The 17,217-nt window shown below is 38.7% G+C and overlaps 1 protein-coding gene across 3 annotated transcripts; it reads right to left on the bottom strand.

The window, feature by feature from the left end:
- Positions 1-740: 740 nt before the first annotated feature.
- On the bottom strand, positions 741-15,707 carry spry2 (sprouty RTK signaling antagonist 2). 3 transcript variants are annotated; one of them, XM_041781506.1, is made up of 2 exons: positions 14,793-15,707; positions 741-2,565 (listed from the first exon to the last, which is right to left on the bottom strand). In XM_041781506.1, the coding sequence occupies exon 2, from the start codon at positions 2,515-2,517 to the stop codon at positions 1,474-1,476; it is 1,044 nt and encodes a 347-aa protein (XP_041637440.1). In that variant the 5' UTR covers positions 2,518-2,565; positions 14,793-15,707; the 3' UTR covers positions 741-1,473. The 3 variants fall into 3 exon arrangements, with proteins under 3 accessions (XP_041637440.1, XP_041637439.1, XP_041637441.1); XM_041781505.1 differs by having other exon boundaries at positions 15,204-15,707; XM_041781507.1 differs by lacking the exon at positions 14,793-15,707 and adding an exon at positions 14,264-14,785.
- Positions 15,708-17,217: the final 1,510 nt, after the last annotated feature.

The raw sequence follows: 17,217 nt of genomic DNA, 5'->3' as shown, positions 1-17,217 counted from the left end.
TTTTTGGTGGTCTATGCCCATTTTGCTGTTTATTTTTTTAACCACTTTGAACCCATGTTTGCAACTGTTTTGTCACTCTTAAAGCAACTTTTTTATCCATCTAGCTGGTGTGCATATTACTGTAAGTATTTAGAAATATTCAGAATGCATACCCACAAATCATACTATGAACTGTGACAGAATGCACTTAAAGATAAACTTAAAAATGTGGAGGGCACACATTAAGACACTAGCTAAAAATTACACGGGAAAGGACTTTAACTTAGTGGGCTGTTACGCAGAAATTAACCTAAAACTACTCGGGAATCTTGAAGGAGAGGGCGAGAGTTACCAGAGAATTGTCATAATATAATCAGGATTAGGGTTAACTACATTGTAATTAACAGAGAAAGGCACGATATCATGAGGGTTGGGTTCGGGGAAAAATAACATCTTATCACTGGAGAACTGCAGAAATATAACAATTGTCAGGTTTAAGGCAAAATACCACCTTATTTCCAGGGAACTGCCACAATATCACAAGGCTTTACTTGATAATTAATACATGATTACAAAGTTAAAACTTCCTTTATATTACCACGTTATTATTTGGATATATTTAGTTAATACTTGTTCATTTTCAGGTAAATAGGGCCCACTACAATAAAGCGCTGCTGTTATGTGAAACTTATGAACTTGTTTTAAATACCTTTGCACCAGCCATTAAAATGTTAAAAACCAGAACAAAATGAAAAAGACAGTGTGAATCTTCCAGGTTGTTTAATTCCAAACGTTAATATATTTGTCTTCTAATTCATAGTAAAGTATTCATCAGCTCAGACAGGCCACCTCGGGATCAGAAAAGCCCCATACAAGGTGATGCTTGCTCAAAATAAATATTTTCATTATAAAATAATAAACCTTCAAATAAATATAGACTTTTTAAAACTTTACACTAATGTCAGAATTAGAAAATAAATTTTCATATAGGGTCACTGTACAATTTACAGGTAGGATAAGACTTTTCCTTATGACATGAAATGATTGATATACATTTGAGTGAATGTACACAGACTGATTCATAGAAAGGTGGAGTCGTGGAGGTTCTCACTGTGTGGCAGAAACTTTTCACAGTTGAAATATTATCGTATGTACAAAAATAAAACATCTCTGTAAGCCTGTTGTACATACCCTTGGTTTTTACTACCTCACAGTTAGTAACAGGACTCTGTTCTTAGCATAGACCATGGATTAAAGGTTAAAAAAGCCGGCCAGAGCAACAACATGATGTCTGAATAATTCTTCATACCTTTGACTTATTTTGGTTTACCTTTCAAGTGAGTCTGAAGGACATGTGACCAGATCTGACAGGCAAAAAGATCTCATCATAAAACCAGAAACTTAACCAGCATCCTCTGCTCCCTAAAACAAAACTTCAGGACTAGATGAGTTTAGTCAGCACAGAGTCTCTCCATCCTTCTGCATCCTCATCGTTTATATTGGCTTGCCAGAATCCTCACAGTGGACAGGGTTTGGGTTCTTGCAGCGACAGCCTGGTCTCGACACTCCGTCGTAGCAGCTCTGGCACACAGCTAAGCATCCTCTAGCTGGGAGGTAGCACAGGAGACAAGGGAAGCACAGGGAGAGGACTGACACGGTAGTCCAGCGTACGCAGCAGTGCTGCTGCGAGCACGAGAAGGGCTTGTCTGAGCACGTGTCCTCGTCATCGCTGGAGCAGTGGTAGAAGAGCCCCCTGATGCAGCAAACGCACGTTCCGTATTCCACCACGTTCTGCGCCGAGCACATGCACCGGCGGGTGCACATCCAGCAGTAGGGGAGCACCCGTGGGCGCCTGCACTCGCTACAGCAGCACCTGCTGCAGTCTCGGCACTTGTTGGAGTGGACAGCTTGGTTTTTGGAGCTTCGGCTGCCTGGTATGGCAACCACCGCTCTGGACTCGCTGTTCAAAGGTTTCAGCTCCTCTGAACTCGTCTCTGTACGTGTCGGCTGGGTTCTGATTATCTGGCTGCTGCCTGCCGGGCTGATGGCGAGCCTCTGGCCTGAAGAAACGCCCCCTTCGCTGGTCCTGATGTTACTCTGCGAGTCATCGACGCCGGATGACTGTAACACACCTTCCATAGAAGAGATGGAAGCATTCCCATGAGTCAGAGAATGCAGATTGAGGAGATTATTATGCCTTTCTTCCTGAGTCTCTGGCTGCCCGCTGGTCCTTGAAGTAACCAGGTCGTTCTTCTGCCGCCTCTGCAGAGGGGCTGGGGACCTTTGAGTAATGGTGGGCCCGTCTGTATAGTCATTACTACTCCCCGTGATCCTGATCTGATCCAGGGATAGCACTGCTGGAGTATGGGGGGGTTGTCCATTGGTCAGTCCAGAACCTGATGGGCTATCTTGGGTTGGTGGAGGCTGGGGTTGCGGTCTCTCTTCTCCAAGCTGCCTGTTCGGTGACCTGGTTGGCGAAGGAGACCCACCGCGGTGTCCTCCTCCCCCATCGCTGTCGTTCAAACTTCTGGAATCCATCTCGGGACTGAAGGGCTGCTCGGGCTGGCATGGGACACATCTGAAGTCCTGCAAGAGAAAAGACTGTTTTTATAGCAACTGTGACACGCCATGCAAATGATGACATGCAAATCATAACTGATATCTGTCCCAGCACCTCTATGGAAACTAGACAAACACCTCTCAGTGCTGGAGAGAGAATGGTACTCTTTTATGAACAGCTGATGTCATGTTTGGAGCTAGTCTGAGGGTTTAGGGGTGCATTACTGTTCAGCTTCTGTAGCATTGCTGTCAAATCACATCACACAAATCACAAATCACACAATTAGAACGGCAGACAAGTCATGTTTTTAACTACTGTAAAACTAGAGAGGGAGGCATTGCAGCGGAAACTTGGAAAATACTTAGAACACATTTCAAGTTACGAGATGAGGAGGAAAGAAGAAAAATACATCAGTCGACACTGGTCTGGGGCCTAAAACTCCACAACCTCATTCATGCATATGACTGAAATTTACAGCTGATATATACTGATATTTACAGCTGATATAGACTGCTATTTACAGCTGATATAGACTGATATTTACAGCTGATATAGACTGATATTTACAGCTGATATAAACTGATATTTACAGCTGATATAGACTGATATTTACAGCTGATATAGACAAATATTTACAGCTGATATAGACTGATATTTACAGCTGATAGAGACTGATATTTACAGCTGATATAGACTGATATTTACAGCTGATATAAACTGATATTTACAGCTGATAGAGACTGATATTTACAGCTGATATAGACTGATATTTACAGCTGATATAGACTGATATTTACAGCTGATATAAACTGATATTTACAGCTGATATAGACTGATATTTACAGCTGATATAGACTGATATTTACAGCTGATATAAACTGATATTTACAGCTGATATAGACTGATATTTACAGCTGATATAGACTGATATTTACAGCTGATATAGACTGATATTTACAGCTGATATAGACTGATATTTACAGCTGATATAAACTGATATTTACAGCTGATATAGACTGATATTTACAGCTGATATAAACTGATATTTACAGCTGATATAGACTGATATTTACAGCTGATATAAACTGATATTTACAGCTGATATAGACTGATATTTACAGCTGATATAGACTGATATTTACAGCTGATATAAACTGATATTTACAGCTGATAGAGACTGATATTTACAGCTGATATAGACTGATATTTACAGCTGATATAAACTGATATTTACAGCTGATATAGACTGATATTTACAGCTGATATAGACTGATATTTACAGCTGATATAGACTGATATTTACAGCTGATATAGACTGATATTTACAGCTGATATAAACTGATATTTACAGCTGATATAGACTGATATTTACAGCTGATATAGACTGATATTTACAGCTGATATAGACTGATATTTACAGCTGATATAGACTGATATTTACAGCTGATATAGACTGATATTTACAGCTGATATAGACTGATATTTACAGCTGATATAAACTGATACTTACAGCTGATATAGACTGATATTTACAGCTGATATAGACTGATATTTACAGCTGATATAGACTGATATTTACAGCTGATATAGACCGATACTTACAGCTGATATAGACTGATATTTACAGCTGATATAGACTGATATTTACAGCTGATATAGACTGATATTTACAGCTGATATAGACTGATATTTACAGCTGATATAGACTGATATTTACAGCTGATATAGACTGATATTTACAGCTGATATAGACTGATATTCACAGCTGATATAGACTGATATTCACAGCTGATATAGACTGATATTTACAGCTGATATAGACTGATATTTACAGCTGATATAGACTGATATTTACAGCTGATATAGACTGATATTTACAGCTGATATAAACTGATATTCACAGCTGATATAGACTGATATTCACAGCTGATCTAGACTGATATTTACAGCTGATATAGACTGATATTTACAGCTGATATAGACTGATATTTACAGCTGATATAGACTGATATTTACAGCTGATATAGACTGATATTTACAGCTGATCTAGACTGATATTTACAGCTGATATTGACTGATATTTACAGCTGATATAGACTGATATTTACAGCTGATATAGACTGATATTTACAGCTGATATAGACTGATATTTACAGCTGATATAGACTGATATTTACAGCTGATATAGACTGATATTTACAGCTGATATAAACTGATATTTACAGCTGATATAGACTGATATTTACAGCTGATATAGACTGATATTTACAGCTGATATAGACTGATATTTACAGCTGATATAGACTGATATTTACAGCTGATATAGACTGATATTTACAGCTGATATAAACTGATATTTACAGCTGATATAGACTGATATTTACAGCTGATATAGACTGATATTTACAGCTGATATAGACTGATATTTACAGCTGATATAAACTGATATTTACAGCTGATATAGACTGATATTTACAGCTGATATAAACTGATATTTACAGCTGATATAGACTGATATTTACAGCTGATATAGACTGATATTTACAGCTGATATAGACTGATATTTACAGCTGATATAGACTGATATTTACAGCTGATATAGACTGATATTTACAGCTGATATAGACTGATATTTACAGCTGATATAAACTGATATTTACAGCTGATATAGACTGATATTTACAGCTGATATAGACTGATATTTACAGCTGATATAGACTGATATTTACAGCTGATATAGAATGATATTCACAGCTGATATAGACTGATATTTACAGCTGATATAGACTGATATTTACAGCTGAAAAAAAGTTGTATGTAGGCCGTTGAGGGTAACACTCATGTAGAACTAACCACCCAAAGTGAAGAGTAGCCATATTAGCATGCTGTTAATCTACAAAGAAAATAAGGACTTGCTGAGCTAGCTGCCAACTTTAGCCATCCTCTTCTCACCACACCAGCCTCATGTCACCCACTGATACAATAAAACTGTGATGAACCAGATTAGTTTCTGAATGCTTTCTCTACTTTAGAAAACAATATTTAAATACCCGTTTAAGTGAAGAGAAATAATTAGTTGACCAACAGGAACTCTTCTAAAGCCAACTGTAACTACTACACTGGTCTTGGACCTTTAATATATCGATCTTCCTGACTAGTCTTTTTCACCCACGTTGCAACAAGTGATAGAATTAAATCCTGTCGTAGACCAGTTGTTCTGTACCGCAGATTTTAAAGGAAGAGTTCATCCTTGTGTTAATTGCTCACCAAATCTTTAGACAGGAATATTGTGAAACAACTACATCTGTGAAACCACAGCACACTGCTCCAGGAAGGGGTCGCTGGCTCATGCCTACTCCTCTGGTTTTTTGTCATTTCCCATGAGCCAGTGGTGTTAGAGCCAAGCCTGTGATGGCAGACTGACTGATGTCTGAGCAGAAGATCACAGAAAAAGGACTGTCTAGCCTCTATCTGTCCACTTCTTTCTCACTGAACTCAGTTTTTCATCTCTACCTAGCTGAGGTGTTGAGCTGTTATTAACTCAAGCACATTTCCTGATGAGGGCCTTCACAATAACACCACAGCGTGGATCTTTGACTCAACATGGACCCAAATAAAGACAGTCAGGGGTTTAAACACACCTGTAAACAGCTGTGAGATGAATCACTGCAGCGCTGGGCTCATGGCACACTGACACTCACCATGCTGGAAGAGGAGAGAACACCTCTACCTGTTTACCGTGCTCAATTACAACAACACAAGTGGTTGATGTTTGGTTACATGGCTGCTCACGGAGTTAAAGATGCCAAGGACTGGACTCAGACTAAACTGTCACAAATCACTGTTCCACCATCAGTGGGAGCCGTTAAGCCTCGCGAGTGCAGCAAAGCACAATCGAAGAAATTAAACCAGTGGTGATGGTTCTGATACACGTTTATCCCTCACCAGTGACTGGGACAATAAATACGTTTAAGTCTTTTCATATATAGGTTTAGAAATGTGATAGGACCAAAACCTGTCCTTTAAAAAAAGCTGAAAACATCTGCAACAGCAAAAAAGGCCAGTTTATCTCTGACAGAAATACTGTTCAACCACAGGATCAGCTGGGCCCTGATAAACCCAGAGACTGGACCCTGATAAACCCAGAGACTGGACCCTGATAAACCCAGAGACTGGCCCCTGATAAACCCAGAGACTGGCCCCTGATAAACCCAGAGACTGGACCCTGATAAACCCAGAGAATGGCCCCTGATAAACCCAGAGACTGGCCCCTGATAAACCCAGAGAATGGCCCCTGATAAACCCAGAGAATGGCCCCTGATAAACCCAGAGAATGGCCCCTGATAAACCCAGAGAATGGGCCCTGATAAACCCAGAGAATGGACCCTGATAAACCCAGAGAATGGACCCTGATAAACCCAGAGAATGGACCCTGATAAACCCAGAGAATGGACCCTGATAAACCCAGAGAATGGACCCTGATAAACCCAGAGAATGGCCCCTGATAAACCCAGAGAATGGCCCCTGATAAACCCAGAGAATGGACCCTGATAAACCCAGAGACTGGCCCCTGATAAACCCAGAGACTGGCCCCTGATAAACCCAGAGAGTGGCCCCTGATAAACCAGAGAATGGACCTTGATAAACCCAGAGAATGGCCCCTGATAAACCCAGAGAATGGCCCCTGATAAACCCAGAGAATGGACCCTGATAAACCCAGAGACTGGCCCCTGATAAACCCAGAGACTGGCCCCTGATAAACCCAGAGAGTGGCCCCTGATAAACCAGAGAATGGACCTTGATAAACCCAGAGAATGGCCCCTGATAAACCCAGAGAATGGCCCTTGATAAACCCAGAGAATGGCCCCTGATAAACCCAGAGAATGGCCCCTGATAAACCCAGAGAATGGGCCCTGATAAACCCAGAGACTGGCCCCTGATAAACCCAGAGACTGGCCCCTGATAAACCCAGAGAATGGACCTTGATAAACCCAGAGAGTGGACCCTGATGGACCTCATTCCCAGACATAACTGTATTTTGTTAATGATAGTTCTTGTTCTGATGATGGAAGTATTGAGAAAAGTCAAATGTTCTCCCTTTGATTCATGTCGTTGTAAAACTGTTTGCACTAGATTCATTGGATCAGAAGCAGTTGTTTGTTTTTTCAATCCAAAAAAATGTTCAACAAAATGAAATCATCTGATAAATGTTTTATTATTCCCTGGCATCGACCTCCAAAAAAATCCAGATCCGCCAGGCTCTTTTATCTAGATTTAAAAATAGGTAGAACAAGGACAACAAAAACATCAGGATCTTTCTGCTTCACCACCACGACCGGTACAAGTCAAATGTGGGTGTGGTTTATACTGTAAATATATATTATATTATAACTAAGACATCCACTGAAACAGAAAAGTCACCAGTTAAGACGGTAACTAGTTTAACCATAACACCTGCTTTGTACGATTTATGATCTTTTTTTTTTTTTACTAAAACTTCTCTAACTTATACAAACACATTTTATTCATAGTAGTGCTGGAAAAAGATTAATTTTTAAAAATTGCAAATAATCTCAGAATGTCTGTATTAAATCGCAATTAAGTGAGTCCTTTTAATCGCATTTTAAATCCCACTCTTTGACATTTTAAACTGTTTTTGTGTCATTTTAGATTTTTCCATCGTCTCAAACTATGGGTAACTGACTTCCTGTTTGGATACAGAGCTGCTCTTAGAGCTAGATTAAATATTCTAATAATCAAATCACAGGAAAACAAACTTGCTATGGATGAAAATGAAATAGGAGATCATTCAAAGGTTCTGATGACTCTGACTCGTCCACTGAGCTGTCTGAGATTTCAAAGAGACATTAAGGAGCAGTGGTGCATTTATTTCACATCACTGTGTCTGCAGGATACTTGAATTAATCCTGATTAACTCGATTAATCTTGACAGCACTAATTCGTATTCAATAATTTTATAATAGCTGCAAAAATAAATCTCATTGTAGTTTTAGGTTTTACCTTATGGGTTCACATGACTGCCTCCAGCTGATAAAAACACTACAAGAATCATCTCTGACATATTTATTATCTTTTAATGTTAAATAATGATTTAAAGCTCCTTAGACTGGAGTGGAGGCTGGAATGATGGCCTCTTTATAAGGAATAGGAGGCGTGCCGACATCCCTACTACCACACCAGACTCAATGAAACCGTAAAACTGCATTAGAGAAGAACACACGAGTGTTTCTCACTGAAAAACTCTAAACTTCAGAGGCAGAGAGCTCCTCCTGTACTCTGAATATTCTGTGTTAGCCTTCATCAGCAAGGTGTTACATAAAGATAGCATCATGTGTGATGGTTTACTGTTGATGAGGTCGCCATGGCAACCATCGTCCTCCTCTACGGGATATCTGCAGCAGGAAGTCAAAGATAATGTTTAAGTGACAGCATACAAGGCTTCTGTTGACATGAGAGGTGAAAGCACAGGTGTGAGAATTTACCCTTATTTAACCCACATTTCTGCATTTATTAACCCAGGTTTTACATTTTAGACCTTCTACTGTCTTTATCAAACTATTTTTTTGCCACTTATAACCAATTTTTGCCACTCTTTAACCACTTTTCACCATTTTCTACCCATTTATTTTCACATTGTTGGCTTCTATTTGCCCTTTTAATTCAGTTTAGCCTCTTTTTGCCTATGTTTTCTATGTTTGAAACTCTTACTTCTTTAGCCACCAATTTCCCCCATTTTCAATCCCTTTTTGCCACTCTTTAACCACTTTTCACCATTTTCTACCCATTTATTTTTACATTTTTGTCTCTGTGTCTCACTTTCATCCATTTTTGCCACAGTTAACCTATTGTGGCCACTTTATAACCACTTTTCAACATTTCCAACCATTTCTGCCCCTTTTTTTATCCCAAATTTGACACTTTTCACCATTTTTTACCTCTTTTAGTCTATTTTTGCCAATTTTTCACCTTGAGATGTCTTTATTTATTCTTTATTTGCCCCTTTAATTTTTGACACTCATTACCAATAAATGCCATTTTTAACATTTTTGCAGTATTTAAACTCTTTTTCACACTTACACCACTAGTTTTCACCACTCCTACTCCACTTTTGCCACTTTTTTAACCACTTTTCACCACTTATTCCCACCAATTGATTTCCACTTTTAATCCATTTTGCCAATTTTCACCTTAATTTAGCTATTATATAATTATTTTCCCCTGAAGTGGATTCAGTTTAACTTTATTCCCTCAGTGCGTTTGTCCACATTAAGAATAAAAGGGTCATAAAATATGTTTACATTCTGAAAAATGCTAGATTCCATTAAGGCACAGATAAATAACATTTATTTGGGGTTTTATGATCAGAGTGAATATTATTCAGGTATAAATATCACACATTAACGTTATAATGGACCCTAACGTTCCTGGCCTCTATGGAACTGGGCTATCGTTAAATATATGACTGTGTTACTGCTCTTATCTAGTGGCTGTCATACCTGACCTGCCCAGGTACTGTCAGTGTGAAACTAGATATAAAACACTGAAGCTTTAATAAGTTCAGGGTCAGAAGCAGTTGTTTGTTTTTTCAATTAAAAAAATGTACCACAATATGAAATCAAAGTTTCAGGCAGGAGCCTCAGGTTTTTATTCATCTCTTCGTCCTTAAACTTTGGTTTTAGGGGCTGAGGTTTTAGCTCTGATCTGCAGGAATGTACTGGCACAGATATCTGCTGAAATTCAGTTCTACATATTTTATTACTGAGCTATCTTTCAGCATGTTCAGTCACATACATGTTCAGACTCTGAGACCCAGGACCCTTCATACATGTTCAGACTCTGAGACCGTCGTCAGGACCCTCGTCATACATGTTCAGACTCTGAGACCGTCGTCAGGACCCTCGTCATACATGTTCAGACTCTGAGACCGTCTGATCTGCAGGACCTCACATACATGTTCATACTCTGAGACCGTCTGCCAGGACCCTCGTCATACATGTTCAGACTCTGAGACCGTCGTGCCAGGACCCTCGTCATACATGTTCAGACTCTGAGACCGTCGTCAGGACCCTCGTCATACATGTTCAGACTCTGAGACCGCTGCCAGGACCCTCGTCATACATGTTCAGACTCTGAGACGTCAGACCCTCCCATACATGTTCAGACTCTGAGACCGCTGCCAGGACCCTCCTCATACTTGTTCAAAATCTGAGACCTTCGTCAGGACCCTCGTCATACATGTTCAGACTCTGAGACCGTCGTCAGGACCCTCGTCATACATGTTCAGACTCTGAGACCGTCGTCAGGACCCTCGTCATACATGTTCAGACTCTGAGACCGTCGTCAGGACCCTCGTCATACATGTTCAGACTCTGAGACCGTCGTCAGGACCCTCGTCATACATGTTCAGACTCTGAGACCGTCGTCAGGACCCTCGTCATACATGTTCATACTCTGAGACCGTCGTCAGGACCCTCGTCATACATGTTCAGACTCTGAGACCGTCGTCAGGACCCTCGTCATACATGTTCAGACTCTGAGACCGTCGTCAGGACCCTCGTCATACATGTTCAGACTCTGAGACCGTCGTCAGGACCCTCGTCATACATGTTCAGACTCTGAGACCGTCGTCAGGACCCTCGTCATACATGTTCAGACTCTGAGACCGTCGTCAGGACCCTCGTCATACATGTTCAGACTCTGAGACCATCGTCAGGACCCTCGTCATACATGTTCAGACTCTGAGACCGTCGTCAGGACCCTCGTCATACATGTTCAGACTCTGAGACTGTCTGTGTACAAAACTGATAAAACTGATAATGCATAAAAATCAGTGTTGCTGCTAATCACTGACATATCACAGGCTGTAATAATCAAACACAGAAACACTACTTTGAATGTAGCATATTAGAAAAAAAACAAAAAAAATTCTGTTCTTGTTTTCATCATAAACACGGAGGCCTCATGAAAAAAAAAACAGGAAATCAAAAGGTTAAAATCTTAAAAAATAAATAAATATTTCAGATCAATAATCAGATCAGTTATCAGTGAAAAACAATAGCTCAATGACTGTAGAAGAAAACATTAAAGTATAATATTTTCAGGACTGTATGCAAATGCATTTTCTGCACTGAGCAGCTTCAAAGTCAGTCTTTGACATTACACACAAAAAAAGAATAATGCATAAAAATCAATGCTGCTGCTAATCATCAACATACCCCAGGCTGTAATAATTCAACACAAAAATACTTTGTACGCAGCGATTGAAAATAGTTCATTTTTATGTATTTTCATCTAAAGCAGGAGTGTCAAACTCAGCTGGATTCTAAATTAAGGTCTAACCTGAGGGCCTAACAGGGTCCACATTTAACCAAACTGCCAACCTCATTTTAGCCTGTAATTAATTATGGGGAGAAATTAGCACTGATGGTAAATGATTTCAAGATTTAAAAAGTCAAAATGATAACTTAAAAGACCCAAAATCTGAAATAAAAAGTCAAACTTTTTAGTTCAAAAGGTCAAAACACAAAATAAGATGTTAAAATAATGCTTTTAAAAGGCGGATATATAAAAAACTTCACAATTATGTATTAAGGCAAAAATATGACTGATAATTTAAAATGGTGCACCTAAAAGTTCAAAATATGAGATAAAGGTCAAAATAATAAATTGAAAAGGTCAAAATATGACATCAAAGTCAAAATAAAACTTGAAAAAGCCAAAATGATTAGATAAAGTCAAAACTATAATTTGAAAATGTTAAAATATGAGATAAAAAGTTAAAATAATAAATGAAAAAGTTCAAAATATGAAATAAAAGCCCAAAGAATCAGTTGAAGTTCTAACTGTGCAATGCAAAATTGAAAATATTAAATGAAAACACAAATTAATTTATTTTCCCACATTTCTTTTCATCTGATTATATTTACTCTCTCTTATCTTTTTAAAAACATTTTTATGATTTAAGGATATTTGATATCATCAAGATTATGTTTACATTTTTAGACTGGAGGAAATCTGCAGACCTCAAATTTTAGGGCCAGTTATAATAAGCAATATGACATATAATATAGAATAAAATAAATTTAAAAATAATTAAAAATAAATGATATATATATCATAATAAGATATGATCTTGCAGGCTGGGTGTAACTGTACCACGGGCCGGATTCGGCCCCAGGGCCTTGGGTTTGACACCCCTAATCTAAAAGGATGGTGGCATCATGGCTAAAAAACTGACATTTAAAGGGTTAGAAGATTTGAAGATTCATGAATATTTGGTATCAATAACCAGGATTGTTGTAGGTGGAAAGGCAGAATTATCTATGAAGAGGAAATGTAGCTCTCTATAAAGAGGAAGATTAATCTGTTTAGAGCAAGATACAGCAGTGTTAGTTGTAAATGCAGCAGGAATCGTTCTGTAATGAGTAGGAAACATTTCTAAAAGGAATGAAAAGCAGCTCTGAAAGGACTAAATATCACACAGTATTAAGGAGAACCAGCTCTATAAAGAGGAAACTAAGGTCTGTATGACTCTAGTGAGTACATGCACTGTAGAGTTGTTTTATTTTGGTCATTATGGAGCAAATAATCATCATTTAGAGTTCAATAAAAACACTTTTAGAGTAAAAACAGCTCTGAAAACATTACTCTGCAAGCAGAGTCAGTTTTACTCCAAATAGACGAGGACCAAATGTTAGATTTTCAAGAGTAACATTTCATTCAGTTTGAGTAAAATTCACTCAGGTAAATTTACAGTGTATGTGATTAGAATAGGGCTGGCAATTAATCGCAAATTAGGTGAAATCGCAATATGGCATGGTGCAATTTTCAAATCGCAGACAGTGCAATATTTCTTTAACCTGAAACGTGTAAAACACCAGGTTGATACAATCTTTGTTTCTTTTATCGTGTTTTATACCAGAGTTACTCCACCCTGCTCAACCAAACAGCCAAATGTTGAAAAGTACCTTTGAAGAGAGCCGCGATCTAAGAGGTGGAAAAGTGGCAAAAACAGCCTAAGCAGCAATAACAATCAGTTAAAGGTGGCAAAAATGGTAAAAAAGCAACAACAATGAGAGAAAAGTGACTAAAATGGGCAAAAACTAGGAAAAAAGTGGTATTTAAGGTCAATGAGAAGCTGAAATGGATGAAAATGCAGAGAAAATGGGTAAAAAGTTGCAAAAAAAAAGTGTCAAAATTGGCAAAAAAGTAGGAAAATAGTGGTGCTCAACAGCGGTAGCTTAAATGGGTGAAAATGTGCACAAAAGTTTCCTTTTTAAGGTTTTCTGGTGGAATAATATTTAAAATTAAGACTTAAGAGCCACAGGTTGAGCATCACTACTTTACACGTTATTCAAACCTTCAAGTATCTTTTTTATTTTATCTTATTTTTTTACAGAAATCTTACTTTTCTTGCTCATGCATTTATTTTTCTTCATCAGAATGGGAAGAATAGGAGAAATGATCGTCCTCTGCAATAAAACTACTCATATCTAATTTGCTCTTTGAGCCAAAATGGCAGTGAGCTATTTTATTCTAAATTTAGCCCTTGTTTAACTTCTAATATTGTTCTTAGTAGAATATAAAATCATTTCTTGCTGATGTTTGTTGAACGACAGAAAAAAGAGGAACCTAAATAATCACGTTTTAAATCTCAACATTGCAGGAAAAAATTGCAGTTAGATTTTTGCAAGTCATTCAGACCTGGATTAGAGAACTGCAGAAGGACTTGTGGTGGTTTAATCTGGATTTAGACTCATTCCCCAGGCCTCCCCTGGTCCTCAGCAGCCTGGTCCAGTTCTCAGGTCCCTCTTTGGTCTCATGGAGGCTAAGGCAGGCTGACAGAGCAGTATGCTAACATATTTAAATGTTTTCACCAGCAGAGAAGAGACAGTGACAGTAGTGGCCTTAATTCTCCTTCCTGGAGGTAATTAGCTTCCAAATGCCTCAGCTGGGGCTGTGCCCACCCCCTTCAATGACAATACAGGAAGGGCTTTGTTTGTTGGCCTGTCCCATTCTAACACATTTACATGGTGACACTGTTGAGGAGCAAAAAGGTGGGAGTGTGAAAGAGAGCATGTACAGTGTGAGAGGTGGGTGTGTGTGTGTGTGTGTGTGTGTGTGTGGGGGGGGTCCTTTGGGATTTATGAGCCTTATCTGCACCAACATGAAGGGCTTGTAGGGAAATTAAAAGCTGTTAGAGGGGGGGACAGGAGGCCCCTCATTTACTCACAGGGCCTTCTAGCTGGCCATGTTTGCCTCAGTGGGGGTGAGAGAGGTAGAGTGGAGCGAACCCATCAATCATCAGAGTGGACCTGAGCCTGAAGAGTCAGAATTAAACCAGTGACTGCAGACTGGTTCATGGTGGAGCAGGTTTTAGAGCAGATCTGACTCCAGCTGTGGGCTCGGTTTAACCAGACAGGACCTCAGCATGTGTAAGAATGTCCTCCTCAGTAAAACAGGGCTTTACACGGAGGGAAACACCAAGGATGAGGATGCAAATGGCACACAGCACCCTCCTCCCGCAGAACACACACGAGCTGGGACTGAAGTTAGAGTTAGGGTGAAAACAGAGAGCTAGGAACGTGCACAGTCTGCACCAAAGTTTCCTTACGCACGCTCTTGAAGAAGTGAAGCTCCGTACCTTACTCTCGATGCTTTAGCCCCCACTTAGGTGAAAATAATCCAGCTGGAGAGAGAGAGGAGTCTCTGGTTCAGAGGCTCAGTCTGCCAAGTCGTCGATAAATTCCATTGAGAAAGTTTCCAGCGCGAGCACATTCCCATTAAGACGTAAATCCCATGTTTTGCGCAAGAGCACGAGGCGAAAAGTGTGGTGAGCAGGTCGGTAGAGTCTGCTCCTGCCTCCTGTCTCCTTCTGAAGTCTGCTCCCTCCGTCCTTCCTCCTCGCGCTGTTTATCCAGCTCCTCTGCTCTATGGAGGGCTTTCTCGCTCTTTCCGGAGGGGAGGTCGGGGTCTGGGCTGTAAATGGCGTCAAGCTGAAGGGGGAACAGAGCGCTTGTTGTTGCAGCGGATATCTCGCATCCGGTGTTCAGCCATTGGCTGCTCGAGAGCGGCCATTCACAGCAGTCCGATCAATTAGAACAAGGGAGCCAAACACGGCCGGGCATCTGCGGACGCACCGGGGCTGGGAGAGATCCTGGTCCAGGGGCGGAGCCAGAGGGCACGAGGCCCCTCTCCATTTAGCTAACGGGACAACCCAGAGTACCAGGTATGAGCCCAAGTCTGCATCAGTGAGACAGGACTCAGAGCTCCAGCTCACCACTCTAGACATGTCTGTGGGCATGCTGGGACTTTCAAAATAAAAGAAAAATATATTCAGCTAGAAATCATGCATTTGTGTTTCTACATGTATTTACCAGGAAACTGCTTGATAAAGTGATGTTCAAGGGGTTTTAAAGGGGATGGACCCTGCTGCTGGGGTCAGGGGTCCTCCTGAGGACTTCCTGATAAACACAGAGAATGGCCCCTGCTTTTTACCTCCATTTTTCCACATTTTTACTTCTTTTTCACCCCTCATTATTATCTGGAAACTTTTAGCTACTTTTTCCACCTTTAACCCAATTTTTTAATGGCCCATTTTTGCATTTTTAACCCAAGTTTGTGGCTAATCAACAATTTTTGTCATCGCTTTTTAGCTGCTTTCCCCATTTTTTTGTAATACATTTTTGAATTTTTGAAATAGATTTTTAAATTTTTGTGGTACATTTTTAAATTTTTTTAATACATTTTTGAAATTTTGTATGACATTTTTAAATATTTGTAACACATTTTTGAATTTTTGTAATACATTTAAAAATTTTTGTAATATTTTTTTGAATTTTTGTAATACATTTTTGAATTTTTGTAATACATTTTAATTTTTTTGTAACACATTTTTGAATTTTTGTAATACATTTTAAATTTTTTGTAACACATTTTTGAATTTTTGTAATACATTTTAAATTTTTTATAATACATTTTTGAATTTTTGTAATACATTTTAAATTTTTTGTAATACATTTTTGAATTTTTGTAATACATTTTAAATTTTTGTAATACATTTTAAATTTTTGTAATACATTTTTGAATTTTTGTAATACATTTTAAATTTTTGTAATACATTTTTGAATTTTTGTAATACATTTTAAAATATTTATTACACATTTTTGAATTTTTGTAATACATTTTAAATTTTTGTAATACATTTTTGAAGTTTTTAACTCCATTTTTAATACGTTATCACTTTTTAACCCTTTCTTACTCTATTTTTTTGGGCCAATTTTTTGCCATTCTTTGCACATTTTTGCTACTTTTTTATATTTTTTCCTCCTCTTTTAAACTGCTTCTCACAGTTTCCACCCATTTTGCATTTTGAAAGCCATTTTTGCCACGTTTTAGAAGTTTTTCAGTTTTTAACGACTGTTTATTACCTCACATTTTTGCTTTTTTTTGTCTTTCTGACCAATTTCCCCTTTTTTCAATTTTTGCTACTGAAACATTTTTTCGCCCCTTTTTAACAACTGTTTTAAAAAACATTTTCCACCAGTTTTTGAATTTACTAAATCCATTTTACCACATTTTTTTTAAACCCTTTTACTTCCTTATCTGGCCATTAACTTTCTTGTTGCCACTTTTAACCCACTTTTCGTTTCCCTATT

The sequence above is a fragment of the Cheilinus undulatus genome, linkage group 24 (assembly GCF_018320785.1).
Source record: "Cheilinus undulatus linkage group 24, ASM1832078v1, whole genome shotgun sequence".
NCBI lineage: Eukaryota > Metazoa > Chordata > Actinopteri > Labriformes > Labridae > Cheilinus > Cheilinus undulatus.
This window is presented reverse-complemented; position numbering and strand designations above follow the sequence as displayed.